The sequence below is a fragment of the Ruditapes philippinarum genome, unplaced genomic scaffold (genome assembly GCF_026571515.1).
Source record: "Ruditapes philippinarum isolate M1 unplaced genomic scaffold, ASM2657151v2 ctg237_1_1_1_1, whole genome shotgun sequence".
Classification (NCBI taxonomy): Eukaryota; Metazoa; Mollusca; class Bivalvia; order Venerida; family Veneridae; genus Ruditapes; species Ruditapes philippinarum.
The window spans coordinates 148,865-165,153 of record NW_026866307.1 but is presented as its reverse complement, the minus strand read 5'-3'; the positions used below and the strand labels follow the sequence as shown (position 1 = coordinate 165,153).

General features: G+C 31.9%; 1 protein-coding gene across 1 annotated transcript; it reads left to right on the top strand.

Annotated features, from left to right (window-relative positions):
* Positions 1 to 4,454: 4,454 nt before the first annotated feature.
* Positions 4,455 to 15,425, top strand: LOC132732078 (dynein axonemal assembly factor 1-like). The gene is made up of 13 exons (XM_060718425.1): positions 4,455 to 4,621; positions 5,384 to 5,517; positions 6,081 to 6,243; positions 6,786 to 6,877; positions 7,880 to 8,101; positions 8,740 to 8,906; positions 9,655 to 9,729; positions 10,230 to 10,294; positions 12,090 to 12,175; positions 12,573 to 12,763; positions 13,115 to 13,301; positions 13,935 to 13,982; positions 14,701 to 15,425. The coding sequence occupies exons 2-13, from the start codon at positions 5,403 to 5,405 to the stop codon at positions 15,189 to 15,191; spliced, it is 1,902 nt and encodes a 633-aa protein (XP_060574408.1). The 5' UTR covers positions 4,455 to 4,621; positions 5,384 to 5,402; the 3' UTR covers positions 15,192 to 15,425.
* The last annotated feature ends 864 nt before the right edge of the window (positions 15,426 to 16,289 follow it).

Below are 16,289 nucleotides of genomic sequence, written 5' to 3'. Positions count from 1 at the left end.
ACTTTGATATCGCTATCTAAATATATATTGTTTCCATGTTGTGTATGCTTTATTTTTACCTTTCCAGTTTCAAGTGAAATATCTTTGAGGAAAAAAAGCTAGGAGTGGGCAACGTTCCTGTACCCAATGTGACCTTCCCGATAAAATATGATACTGGTATATATTAAAACTAGTATTCGTCTTCCATTGCTGCACACGAGAGCAATTGCTGTAAATAGATTTAGTATCTGCATATTGCTCTTATATATTTTTCTACTTGGGGCCTCTGCAACCGAGTGGCTCCTCATCGCTATGGGTTGGATCCCCGTCAGGGACTTTCGACTCTCTCATGTGAGGAAGCTATCCAGTCAGCAGACAGAAAGTCATTGGCTATACTCAGATGTTCGTTCATGCTTGAAATAACCTTGAATCACCACTTTTTACTTGTTTTTCTTTTTTGTACTTTATTGCTCTTTTTGTTTGGTTTTAATTTGAGTAGAATAATGCACGCGGGCACGAAATTTTTATGTTTTTAATCATTCGAGGTTTACTGTGTAACGCACGGTTCACCAAATTTCTTTAATTCTTTAAATTCGAGCATAAGTAAACCCCAGTCTATAGAACCTTTTCTGAGTTCCTTCTTGGATTATATGGTTTAGGAAAGAAATAATTTATTTCCGAACGAACGATGTGAGGGAGAAAATAATTTCTACTCGTATTACTGCGTCAAAAAATTGATGTTTGTTTTTTATCCTTAAGCATATGCCTATTTCAGAATATACTATAAACTGACTTAATGGCGGTCATACATACCTGGTAACGCGTAAATTATATTTCTAATGTCTAATGTTTCAAACAACAGTACATTTAGAATAAACGAGCTCAATGGATTTAGGCACATATCTAGTTAAAATATAAGTTTACATCGATTTACAAAATATTCTTCATTTAAGTTACGTGTTTATGCAGAGAACGTGCGACAAAATTTCTACTCTTTTTTGATTGTCGGTAATATATTATTGCAAAAACAAAAACTAAAACAAAACAATTTTTTTTCAGAAAATGAATTCTAAACTACTTCAGAACTTTATCATATTCCGTTTATGGTATGATTAAATCGTATTTTGCGCATTTAATTATGTACACATTATTCAGCATTTGCTGTATAAATCTCAAATTACTGAAATGTTTGTTTAAAAGTTTTTGTATGGACGGGAAGAAAATATTGACAGCAATATTTACATAGAGCATACATGCTGGGTAATTCATACTTCTAAAAGGGTTTAAGGAGTCCTGGTTTTTAAAGGTTTAAAAGGTGTGATAATGAGGTAGTTAATTTACATTTTAGGTCTATTTTTTTAAAAAAACTGATTGAATAAATTAATTGTGAGGAAAACAAAACAAAGTTTGATTTATATAAACTTAAATGATCATCCATATCTAATTTATTTACATCAGCTTTAATTTTATTTTGAATGTTCTATTTGTTTGTGTGTTAAAAGGGTCACTCAAATAGATCTTGCCGATAAAAAGATACAAGCTATATAGTTTTACATTTTTGCGTATCATAACAGTGTGTGTCTTAAGCTATCATTTATCTTTTTATAGCCAAAGTCAACACATGTATGAAATGTTAAGTACGGGCGATATATATAATTGTATGTGTTAAGGTTTGTCTTCTCTCGCCAACGGGAAAAAAAACATTATATGGGCCAGTATACACTTCGATCTTTTAATTATAACTTCAAACATCAAGAGGAACCTTTGTTATTGTACCTTATAGTTATATTAATATTGAACTGTTAGAAAAAAAACATGAGGTAATAGAGTTCGTCGCTTTTGAGAACAACGTTTGATACTATGGACTGATATGTTGTCCTAGCAATATGGGTTACCATCGGCAGCACAAGTCATGGCCGAATCAATACGTACCTGTGTCTACAAAATTGCCGAGTGAGTGAAAATTCATCAATGTTAGCACGTCCAATAACTAGAATATTCCCAGGGTAGTTGCCTTGATCTCTGACTGTGCCGGACATACGTGGGAACGTTATATACCACCAGCAATCAGACCATCTCGGCTACTGTCAATAGTTCTTGTCCGAAGTTTGGCGGAAAGGGCCGAGAAGATGCGATTGTTAACACCAGCTGTCGAGGTTTGCGACGGTTTCCGGTCTAAAATGATGCACGGCGTTCACAAATGATTATCAGCAAAAACACGCTTCCGTCCATCATCAACCAACTCTGAATCCAATGCTAGTAGAAACTTGAACAATGCGCATTTATAATAAACAACTTAGTGAATAAAAATAAATCAAAACTGAATACATCAAAGACTGAATTTGACATGAACATGTTTGGGCGTAAACAAAAGATTTGACATTTGAAACACCTGGAAAATAAGTATATATATAGCTATTGATGGCGCCGATGCAGAAAGTTGTATTCATTATCTAGGCCCATTCTTGGACTATACATTAAATTTTAAAGAACATATCAAGCGTAAATGCCGCACAGCTATGTTGAATTATCTAAAAATCAAAAGCATCAGGCCACAAAGGAAACCATTGAGATCATTCTGCTTGCCCTGGTCATACCACATCTAGGCTATTGAAATGTCATCTTAATATCGCAATTAAAAAAAATATATAATAAAACCAAAAGAAAAAAACAACAACAACAAATGCTAAATATGAGTGTCAAGGTTGTAATGAATAGAAGAAACAAAGTAACAGCTTCAGACAATCTCTTCATGACTCTGTTAACCTTATTCTGAACGCCAAATTAAAAAACAATGTTTTCACTGATTAATGCATCTAGCATCTAGCATATTTTCATATGAATGTTAACAGTTAACAAAGCAACAAGAACTCATAAAAATATGTAACAAAAATATACAATTACAAATGCACAAAAATTTTGTCAATGTTTTTAATATGCTTGAGATTATAAGATAAGATAAGATAAGATAAGATAAGATAAGATAAGATAAGATAAGATAAGATAAGTTTTATTTCAAGTCGGCATGTTTTCAAGAGTACAACATATTAAAGCTCTAGGAGCTTTTATAACCGACTGTAAATAACATAAATTATAAGATCAACAAAGATAAAACAGCTACAATAAAAAATGATTAGACATGATATATATTACATCACATGCATAAAATAGACCTTTTAGGATATATTTATAAAAACGAATCATATGCTAAAAAACTAAAAATGATAGTTTACCCAAATCTACATCACTATATAGCAATGTCTAGTATCTAAAAATTTACTTAAAGTTCAATAATATACCATGTAAACAATTAAAAATTTAATGAATTATTTAAATAAATAAATAAATAAAAATACTAAAAAAAAACAAAAAAAAAACCATACATTTTTATATATAATTTATATATGAAAGACCATGGGTTATCAGACTACACAAAGACAGAAGGTATTAAACATGTAAGTCATTAGTTGAACTCATTTAACAGCTAGCTTGAGTCATGCTGGAAAGATAAGCAAAAAACAACAAAACAAAAAGCAAAATCAAAACAAAAGATCACAAAATAAAGCAACATCATATCTAGAAACTAAATGATAATATTAACATAAGCAGGGAAGAATAGCAAAAACACATTTAAAGCAAGCAAAAAAAAAAAACTGAAGAAGCTAAATGATAAATGTGACCCAAAAGAAAATGTTCATACCCAGAAAAAATAAATAAAAAGTGGAGTAAATCAAGATATAGAAATTAGCTGCAAGCAATACATTTACACTGTTTACCATTCCAGGATGAAATTAACTTTTTAAACTGAGCAAAATTTGAACATTTTCTAAAATTTTCGGGTGGAGTATTCCATAAAGCAGGTGCAGCATACCTGAAAGATTTTTTACCAGTAGTTGTAGTTCTTACTTGCGGGATCTGCAAAATATTTGAATATTTAAAATTAATACCAGTAGTTTTCTTGACAATAAGGTCAGACAGATCAGCAGGAGACATATCATGAAAAATTTTTAAAGTTTCAATGGCCATAGCCCTCATTCTTCTTATTTTTAGAGTTGGTATATTAACTTTTATCAGCATATCTTCATAACTTGAATTAAAATCATTATACACAAATCTAAGTGCTCTTTCCTGTAGTTTTTCCATCTTGTTAGTATTATTTTCTGAACAGAAATGCCATGCCATAGGACAAAAATTAAAATTGGACAAAATAAAAGTATGAAAGATTGTTAGCCTATTTGTTTGATTTAAATTGTGACCTATTCTTTTGAGGATGTTTAAAAAAGTGAGACAAATAACAATAAACCTTTTAGATTTGACACTTACAAAGTAGAGCTAATTTCATTTTTATTCTGTTCTTAATGACATTAATTATGCCAAATGATAGATTAAACTGATAGCAATTCTTTAGGTTCATTAATTGTCTTTAGGTTTCATCAAAAGCACCTGCTGAATTATCTCCCTTCAATATTCTCCATCGTTGCTACGCTGATGTTTATTGTTTACATAGATTCCTACTTTCAATTCGAGAATATTCGGGTCTATACACGTGATACAGTTACCGATGTAAACAAGTTTATTGTATGAAGGGAATTCTTCAAAGAAAAGTTACAGGCTGTTGATAATCTGCGCATTATTAATTAAGGTAACAATATTTTCTGCAAGGACCACGTGAACTGACTTTCTCAATAAAATATTTTTGTTATTTAACAGGGTTATTTTAAGTTATTTATCAAATTATGTTGTTTGACCTACTTTGTAACCCCCACCCTTCTACAAGACAACTGAAAGGTTACTTACGTAAAGTGGATATGATTTTAGTTGTGTTTATTTTTCTTATGTCTTAAGCTGTTATGTTGAGCCAGGTGTTGTTTAATTGTAACATACTCACAGTAACATATAGGCTGCAAAGCATGATGATGATGTTTATTTTTATCCCGTTGTGTCAAAGAACCTACACATGCTTTTTATGTAATGTCAGTTGACTGCTTCCTGCCAGGGTATCAAAAGTTATCACACAAACTTGTGTGAATTGTAAAAGTCAAGAGATAATCCCAGCATTGCTAGTTTTCGAAAAAATCTTTTATGAGCTCATTGATTATGGCTATATCCTTGAATAGACCCTGGGTTCTAAACCAGGAGTATATATAAGATTCATTCCATTTTCTTTAGTGCATTATATACAGGTATTACTTCTGAAATATTCATAGGGGTCTAATGCAGGAGATTGCAGCCGTCAATATAAGGAATATGATGCTCTGTAATGGGTCAAGTCGGCTCTAAACAAATTTGGCATGGATCAATTTGGCTCACTATTAAAACGCTTATTAGGCTATCAACAGCAGACAATATTAAACATTAAATCATTTACTCTTAATATTAATTCACAATTGCTTTATTTTCTCAGGTGACATTAAGTAACAAAGATGCCTTTAATAGAAGAGATAGTTGAGACAACCACAGTGGTTCAGACTGCTCCAGCTGATACTAACATAGAAAACAAAGTTGTCATTGAAGTTGTTGAGAACCAAACAAGTGAAGGTAAAAATACAAAAACTTCATATTAGGGCTGTCATTGAATATAATGTAATATCAATGTAATATTGATATTCAACATTAAATAATGATTCAATATTAAATAATGATTTAGAATATCAGTATAATTCAAAACCTATTTCTCCCTGTTTTACAGTTTAGTGAAACTATTTTCAGTATTCATGCTTAAGTAAGAAGTGGGAAGCCACTTTTCTCCCTTTTTCTTGGCTTGCTTGAACAATGAATTTAATTTTCAGATGTCAGTGAGAAACAATAGAAAGTAGCATTTAGCGCTACTTTCTTCAGACTAACAAACATCAAAGTCATGCTCTAATACCATTATGTAAACGCTGTTAAACACTCATGTTATTTAACCTTTCTAAAAAAAGTTAAATTTATTCATTTCTGAGGCATATTTAAGAAAGTCAGCAAGTAATGAGTTAATGCAAACTGTCTTGAATGATGATTGGAGGGTATTCATTATTAAGAAATTGGCGATCCATATCATTAGTCGTACGTTTCTATTTATACATATAAATTTGAACAATGGCTTTATGGTTTTATATTAGATAATAATGACGAGATGCCTGCACTAGAAGAAGACGGTGGTGGTGATACTTCTGTAGTTGTAAAGAAAGAAGATCCAAACGGAACTGTTGAGAACAATAAGGAAACAAGTGTTGAAAAAGGAAAGAAAGATGAAAAGGAAAAAGAAGAAGACAGATACTTTAGGTATGTAAATAAATTAATTAGACTAATGGTACAAAACATTATTTTTGTAAATAATGCTTTAGAAATGTCTGCAGTAAAATTATGCAATAGTTTAATAAAATCTTAATTAAATATTTAATGCATAATGGGGCATGGACAAGTACCCTGTGGTATCAGGGGATGAGGTACATGTACTTGTTGGTTTGTGTACCCAAGTTCAAATTTAATACCAGATACCCTGGATGATCTACCTAGCGAGTGTCTTATATCCAAAAGACAGATAATGGCTTTATGCAAAAATAAATACACACAACATTACAACCAATAAATATATGCTTCGATAAAAGCCTATGATAAAAGAATATTATACCTTAAATGAAAGTGTTCCTTCTTTATCTTTTGAAGTGTTAGCAGGCCTTTAAATACTATATTATTTGTGATAGTGTCAGCCTGGTCAGACAAAAAAATGTAATGACAACCTGATAATTTTGTACCATTCAAACTGCCCTAATCAATGGACAAAAACTTCTATTTCTGTATTAATAGATTTTAAATGATTTCAGGTTGAGTAAGAAGTTTTTGAAGCAGCACTGCAAGGACATGAAACTATATATCACACCAGAACTAAATGATGTACTGTATCTTCACTACAAAGGTGTGTATAATTATAAATCAATATTAATGGGGGATTTTTTTGACATTTTTAGAGACACTCAGATATGCCTTCTTTATTATTTGATTAGACTTAACCAGTGTCAATTTCCTTTTTGATTGAGTTTCTGCAATTTACTATTAATTTAATTATAGACAAAATTTTTTATAGAAGTAACACTAACAGTATTCTTTGTAACAATTTCTTTGAACAGTAAACACAAACTTATATGGCTATGTTAAATATCCATAAAATAGACGATGAAAGATACTGGAAAATGAAGTAAGGGCTATGATATTATCTCAATGACCTGAGTTTCGTTGACCTTGTATTCATAAGCGTACAACTCAAATCAATTGTCAGACCCTAAAATACCTCAATAAAGAAGACTGGTAGAGGTTGGATATATATTCTCTTTAAGAACATATATGTCACATGTTCAATTCTTAGCTATGTTGAGCTGATAAAAAAAAATCATCATAATAACAGATTTTAAGTTTTCAAGAATGGACTTATTTGATTAAATTATGGAAATCTTTTCATACACTTACCATTAAATTCAGTGCTCACAGAAAATTATTAAAGTATTTGAGAGAAGCCAGCTGAATTAAAGCATTTTCATTTATCATGGTTTGGCAAAAGTAACCAACAATGAATTCTACATTAACAAGTGTTAATTTAAATTTGCAGGCTCTTTTGCTTACAAAAATACAAAAGACCATCATCACCAATGAATTGATTAAAATAGCCAATAGTTAATTAACTGATAAAAAGATTATCAGAGAAAAATACTGTAAAACCTGTGTGTGTACAAAGGTCATCTAAAAAAGTGACCAAACATGGCCTTTATGGATGAGTGGTCTTTACTTGAAGGTGACTCTATTAGATTTAATATAAGGGTTATCAAAGAGTTGTCTTTCTTTCCAGGATGGCTCCTACTCAGAGGTGGTCTCTATCACAGGTTTTACTGTAATTTAATTTTTTTGTTATTTCATTTTATTTTAGGTATTCATAAGATTGAGTGCCTGGAGGAATATACAGGTCTAAAATGTCTCTGGTTAGAATGTAACGGTATCTCTAAGATTGATGGCCTCGAGAACCAGAAGGAACTACGATGTTTGTACCTCCATCAGAATCTCATTACGCAGATAGAGAATCTCGAGCCGTTACAGAAACTTGACACGCTGAATGTCAGTAGTAATCTCATCACCAAGATCGAGAACTTGTGTATGTTTGCTTTTATCTTTTCATGTTCTACAATTATTGCTCTGAATAAAAAGAAGTAATGATTTAAAGATGTGTAGCTAATAGTCAACTCCTTTATATACGTTGATAAATGTCAGTAAAAAAATCTATGAATGATTTTTTTTAAAAAGCATTAAAATTGATTTCAAATTGTAAGAACCTTATAAGCCAGCTGGCAGCAAAAGTAACTACCAATGTCTCCAGTGCAGACAAAGATAAGGTAGTATACCTGTGACATCTTGGTCTGCACTGTCCCCCATTCAGTCAGTACTTCTTTTGAAATTTTCACAAAGAAAAATAACTTGTTTTGGCTAAATTGAAGGACTGACAAGTTCAAGTGGTAAGGGTTATAATTTAAGGAATAAACATTTTTACATTAAAAAAATTTATTGTGATAAAGTGTGTGTACATTTTGTTCACCAAGAATCACACATTAATTTGTGACTTAATATTACTTGCACATTTAAACAAAAACGTGTAAAATTCATAAAAATTGATCAGTTGAAAATGGCAATATTTTCATTTTAGAGATTATTTAGTTATATACATGTATTAAAGTAAAGATGAATAAGTTGATCATGACAGAATAGGTTTATAATGTATGATAATCTACATTCCAGCATGCATCCCTCAGCTGCATACACTACAGATAACTCATTGTAAACTGAAAGTTGCCGAAGATATTGAGCATTTGATAGATTGTGAGGAGTTGTCTTGTCTAGATCTCTCTCACAATAAGATCACAGACACTAAAGTTATTGATGTGTTCGAAAAGATGAAAAATCTCGTAAGTATAAAAAGTCTTATGCGTTTCTTAAGTAAATCAATGTTTGAGTCATGAAAACAAAACATATATATAGATATATGCATGGAAATTTATACCCTTGATCATGATACGTCACCTGCTTACGTCAATTTTAAATCTGAATACTGTGCCTCGGCCATTATTTTATCTCCAAACCCTTAGCTAAAATACATGCAGGGATTGTCAGATGGTAAAATCCATGCTAAATGGGCTTCATTGTGTTGGTTTTTTTGGGGTGCCAAAACTAATGTTCAACCACCCCATTGGCCTGGCATTGTGGGCCTCGGGTCCGAAAGAAAACAAAATCTTGGCTAATTCTATCTCACGTAACCCCGACTGCTCTGACTCCAGAGGGACCAAGGTCAGGGTTATAATTGACTAAATGTTGGGGCAATTATCAAACTTATGTTATATTACACACTTTTTTGTGTCCAATTTAAATTTAATGGAACAAGATTTCTCTTGATACTTTTAGAACAAATATTTCAGAATTAATTTAGTGTTTGTATTAACAGTATGACACTGATCAGATATTATTGTTGAAGAATATCAATTTTTAGAATGGAAGAAAGTGTATAAATATTAATATATATCTATATTTCTGTAGCATGGATTGGATTGGGATAATACATAAAGTATTTGGCTTTGTTTTGCTTTTGTTTTGTTTCTCATCAGTACAATGTCTGACTTAAAATCTCAGGTGTGTTATTTTCATATGTTTATTTTTCAGCGTGTATTGAATTTGATGGGAAATGAAGTGATTAGAAATATCAAGAATTACAGAAAGACACTAATTGTTAGATTGGTAAGTGAGAATTAATGTATATATAGTTATAAACCTTATGAGTCGGAATTATATTTAATATTATTATACTTTATCTTATGTATGGAAATTACAAATTGTTATCAAGCTTATGAGTACAGTATAATTGGGAATTATATATACAAATGTGACTTTCCAAACCTTATAAATATAAGTGGAAATTGTGTTTACTTACAAAGCTTACGAGTGTGCCACCTGTAGAGAGTTTAAAGAAAAATGTTTTTTAAATATGTAAAAAAGTTCCATGATACACAAAAATTTTTATATTAAGTTTATATATTTATATAATAAGATATTTAAACTTGTGTAGAATGAAATATAAAAAAAAATCTTATTTCTTAAAATCATGTATTATACAAAATCAGAAGAGTAATTTGACACATACATTATTAAACACTTAACAGCACTCTAACTGAAATTACTTATTACTGATCAATGTATCTTTAATTTAATGATCTCTGACACTTAACTTTTTTTTGCAGGTAAATCTTCAGTATTTGGATGACAGGCCAGTATTCCCTAAAGACAGAGCATGTGCAGAGGCTTGGTAAGTTAACATTGTAAATATATACTTGGTGGGGAAAAATATACAAATTAAGAACATGTTACATGGTTCTCATATGTGAATGATAAAGAGACGTTTTCTAATGAAAGGTTGACTCCTCAAATTACTTATCACACAGATATTACAAATTCATCATATAAAACTTTCCTAACAAAATATTTCGTAGCTAATTTTTAAGCAGCCAGTTTACCATTGATTATTCATATGCTGCGACCCCTCATTTTAATAGAAATATGAAAACACGATTCTCATGATTTTGTAATCACGTATCTAGGTTGGTGTCTAATCATCGATATCAAACAAATTAGATTCTGCCAATTACGCATAGCAGTATTATGATTCTTTAGGAGGATTTTCTATTTCAGCCTGATTGTTATAGCCTGTTCCAAATTTGTTTAACTCGACTATTAATTTTTTTTTTGAGTCCATTTCCTGGTCAATTCTTTCTATATTTTGAATCCAAGAATTTTGGATCATTGCCAAAAATATGACTTAATTTTGTCTTTGTAAATATATCATGACCACCAAATACAGACATTGAAACAATAGTTTTTTTAAAAAAACATTCTGCCTTTTTTAGTAATTAACTTTTTGCATTTCATTATTGACATTGCAATTTCTTCGAAATGTCAAGATATTTTTTTCTTCTTCACAATTTGTATAATTAGAAGTTATTTAGCTTGAATGGTTGCTCTTTTGGATAAGAAACTAATTTGCTAGTCGGTCTAGATCAAATGGTCAGTTGATATCAATTCATCAATGGTGACAGGTTCCAACGGAATGAAACAAAGACTGGATTGATTAATATCAAAGTTTTCTGCTTGATTCATTTCCAGTCATTAAAGAGATTAGTTAATTATGCAGAAAGGCGACCAATATGTAGAACTTTGTCTATCTGCTTTAAATCACAATATATCAGCAATGAAAACAAAAGGAATGAGTGGCATTTTAAATAAGATTTTGATTATGATTCATTATTGAGAAATTATTAAATATTTTGGATACTTCAAGGCCACTATAACTTGCATTGTTAATGCCTCATTAATGATTTAACTTGCTTGGCCAGAAAATAATTAGCCTTTGCAACTAGTAAAGAGCGTCCGTGGCCGAGTGGTTAAGGTTTTTGACTTCAAACCACTTGCCCCTCACCGTTGTGGGTTTGAATCCTGACAGGGACTTTGGATTCTTTCATGTGAGAAAGCTTAGTAGTATAATAATCCAGCTAGCTTACGGAATGTCGGTGGTTCTACTCAGGTGCCTGTTCGTGCTGAAATAATGCACGGAAGGGCACCTGAGGTCTTCCTCCACCAGTAAAGCTGGAACGTCGTGATATGACCTATACTGTCTCTATGTGACATAAAATCCAAAACAAACAAACAAAAGAAAAAGGCTGCTGCCTGCTCATATCTGCAGTCTGACCAAACTTTATACTGTTGGCTGATTAACTTTAAATATTTACCTTCATCTTGATATCCCCAACATTGATAATGGGCATTTCCAAAAATGGAAGCTGGACAAGTCCATTTAAGAAATTCAGCAAGTTAAGAGTTCTCATAATTTAACCACTTGATTAAACTTTCCAATAAAATAAAAATATGGTGTCAAATAAGCCATTGTATACATTTGTTTGATCAACTTACAAACTTCCATATGATATCCTTTAAAATTAATAATGAACTGTTTTAAAATTTAAATTGGAAAAGTCCAGTAGGGAAATTCAGCATGCTTACTCAGGTTAACATGCACCTTAAACTGATGCTCTATGTTATAATTACAGGAATGCAGGTGGTGTTGAAGCAGAAAGAATTGAGAGACAGAAATGGGTTGATGCTGAAAGGAAAAAAATATCAGACAGTGTTAATGGTAGGACTAATTGTCCATACAAAATTTGATCTTATATGTAGTAATTTTGATTGAGCAAAAAGTTTACATAGAAATAATTATTGCAGCCTGCCTGACCTGAGCATTTCAGGAAGTATTCCAAATAGTGAAAATATGAGGAAGCTATTCAGCTAGCCTATGGAAAATTGAGGGCTCTTACTCATGTACCTGTTTTTGTCTGAAATAATGCATGGAGGGACACCTGAGGTCTTCTTCTACCAGTAAAGCTGGATAGACGACATTTAACCTTTTCTTTGTTGATGCTACTTAATACCCAAACAAACCAAAAGGATATAAGAAACACGACAATTACTTGTTTTAATACTTAAATGCCTGCATATTAAAAGTATGTAATTAAGGATGTTTTTCTTTATTGAAGCAATGAGTAAAAAAAGGTTACAGAACTTGGCTAAACGTTTCCAGAAAGAACTAGATGAAGCTGGAGAGGGTGAAGAGGTTGATATATCAACTATAGATTGGTTAACTGATACATACAAGACTAAATCACAGGTGGCTCGTGAAGCGAAAGAACGGACGGAGAGAGGAGATACTCAAACTGATACAAATACAGTAAGTGAATGATGATTACTGGAAGTGATACGCCTTTGCCTGAACAATGTAGAGCCACTGGTCAGCTTGTGCTTCTGCATAGTTTGACCAGGTTCTATACTGTTTCATTTAGTAGCTCAATTTTTGTATTTCTGATGATGAAATCACTTCAACAAATTTTAAGTAGGCTTTATCCGTTTAGCAACAATTTTATGCACGCAGCTATAGCTTTGTAGGCAATTCTAAACTACCATATTTCTTGTATAAAAGCATTTTTTAAAGTATTCTTTTTTTAAAATTCAAACAATAATTTGGCAGCAGATATATAGCTAAAATGCTATTGTTTTCTGTACATGATGGTAACTTTTTCAGGACATGCCCGACCTTGAAGATGTTGATGTATCAGAACAGTTGAAAAATGAGCCGGGTACCAGGCTAGTCATTGAAGATGTTACTACAGAGGAACCAAAAGAATCAGGAACCAGTCAGCCAGAAGAAATTCCTTTGATAAAACCTAACAATGCTCAACAAGCAGAGGGAATCTTTTCTTCCGGAAAAAGTATGTGTATCTTAAAAGATGATCTCCCATTTAGAATTTATTGTCCCATGATAGAAAAAAATTTGTTTACTATTATTCTGTAAAAGTATATATTTAATGCCTTTTTTTTAATTTAGAAATATCTCAACCCAGCCTGTACCTGGTATAGGGCCAGAAAAGAAAACATTTAGATTTAACCTGTTGGCTGCTTAACAGTATACATGGAGTGTACAGCATGGCCAAGTGGTTAATGCCTCAGACTAGTATTTTTAGTATTGCTGACTTTGTTGATTCAAACCCCACCATAGGGTGGCGAAGGGGCCGAGTGGTTAATGCATCAGATTAGTAATCTAAGGATTGCTTACTGTGTGGGTTCAAACCCCATCAGGGGCAAGCGGTTGTTTCCTGAAGCAAGAAACTTTACATTCATTGCTTAGTACTGGTTGGTTCCAGGAACGGATTTGAGAGTGACGTTTCAATAAGCTTAAAGCTTCCAGCACAATCAAACTAAAATAAATTTGCATAAACTAAAGCCTGTCTGAGTGGCAAACTGTTGTTTCCTAAAATGAGCAAGAAACTTCACATTTATTGCTTAGTACAATCTTTACTATTTTTAATAAAATAATAAAATGTATCCTTTATCTTTTTTTCCAGAATCAAAACCAGTTGATAGCTCAGAAATTTTCATAACAGAAATGGCAGGTAATTATCACGCTTATTTCTTGACTAACTTATTGGATCACTTACAACTTATTAGGTCACACACAATTTACTGGGTCACTCAATAAATTTTCTTTAAAGTATATGTACAGAGTGCATAAAGAACATTTTTGAGACTCTAGGATTACTTTTCACTGTTTTGACCCAGAACTGTGTGGAATCGAAAGTCACAAATAAGCATTTGCCACAATTATAGATGGCAAGGCTAGCTTGCACCGGGCATAATATACTATTGTATTTTGGTGTTGAGATACCTTAAACTTTGAAAAGACTGTTCTAAATTTAAAGCTGGAAAAATCCATTACATAAATTCTGCAGTTAAAGGTTATGATGCAAATAAGGCTACCATACTTATGGGCACTTTAAGTTTCAGAACTTTATTATAGTTAAAGCAATTTATTTAATGTGATTGTTCTTAAAGAAGTATCCATACTTGCAAACTGTGATTAAACAGGTTGTTAGGTACAGGTAATAAATAGATGTAGGTCTAATTACAGATTCATTTTTATCTCCATAAACTTATCTTTTGATACACAACCACAAAGGGCTAAAGCTGTGGTTCTCAAGATGTTAATCATATTGACAAAGTTACAATAAACATAATTTACAGACTGGTTAAAAAATAAAAAAAAATTTCTTAAAAATTGTCATATTTTTTTTTTTTGTTATTTATAATAGCTCAGTATTTTATTCCTTACAGATGATAAATCCATTGAGTCTATAAGTCTGCCAGCATCCAGTCGAGCAGAAAAAGGAACGTTCAAACCTAAAATAGAAGTTCTTGGTGACGATGATGATTCTGATACAGATTCAGACAGTGATGAAGAGGAAACTGGTGCTAATGATAATATGTGGGCCAAACCGTCAGGAGATAAGCAGAAACTTATTCAAGACATGAATGAACCCTCGGACATTGAGAAAACACGAAAACTAGTGGAAGAAGTAAACATATCAGCTTCAGTTAAAGGGAATTCATCAGAAATGTCAAAAGAAAGGCCTTATGGTATGGGACAAGTCATTAACAGCCCAGGTGCCTTAAGAATGGCAATGGACTTTTCTGAAGACGAGAAAAAATACGCGGCCATGAGTAAAGAGGAAAAGATTCAGGATCTTGCGGAGAATCTAGGTTTGAGTCACAGTAGAAAATATGACAACCTGGACGTATGGAGTCCTGACGATGAACTTGACTGAAACTCTGTAGAATTATGGACCCTCCAGGATTTCTGAGTAAATGTAATCAAATATGAATAGAATTTGATTTACAACAACTACAACTGAAATGGTACAAGTTTTATTTGTACGCAAATAACAGCATGTGTTTTATTTATTGAATAGTTTTATTCAACAAGTTAAAACTTGTTTATTTTTTAAATTTATTGTGAAGAGAGTATGAGTTGATGTACATCGTGTTTTAGAAGCCATGAACAGTCTATAAAAAAACAACATGATATAGATCTCTATAGGGTTTGTACTTGAAGTATGTGTTTTTGGACAGACTTTTTTAAACCTCAGGGTAACATGCCATCCAAATAAAAACCTCTTTCATCATCAGATGTGGTCATTGAAATATAGTTTATAAAACTGACACAAAAATTGTTTCATTTTGACTGTTTACTCAGAAGAGTATTGTAAATTAGTGGAGCAAAGATAATTTTGACATTGTAAAAGTAAACCTTCTGAATTCCTTAAATGGACATGTCCAACTTAGACAACAGGAAAAAGCCTGGGATGTCACAGCTGGCCTGAATTAATGATGGCAAAGACTAAACATTTTCTTTTCAGGAGGTTAAAGGTTAAAAAATACTTCATGTATCATATATGTATTAATTTTTTTTGTTCTTTATAACTATAGTTACTTTTAGTCTGTAAATTTGGGGATTTCATACAGAAAAGGTCAGCTATTGTAGATAGTTTATAATAAATGAAACATCCATTATTATTAGGACATAACATATTAGGACATAAAATATTAGGACATAAAATCACTTCATATAATAATTATTATCATATGAAAATTTCACTGTTGGAGGAAAGCATTTTACTAATTAACCCTTAACCTGCTGAGTTTCATAAATGGATCTGCCCAAACTTCAATTCATGGAACTGTCCATTGTCTATTTAGGGATATCAAAATGGAAAATTAAGAAATTAAGTCAGCCAACAGTATAGAGCCTCTGGTCAGACTGTGTAGATGAGCAGACTGGCCTGGCTCTATACTGGTGGCAAAGGCTTAATCACTCCCTGTTACTGTAGGGAAAAAATTCATATTGCAAGTTATCCATTTTTTGC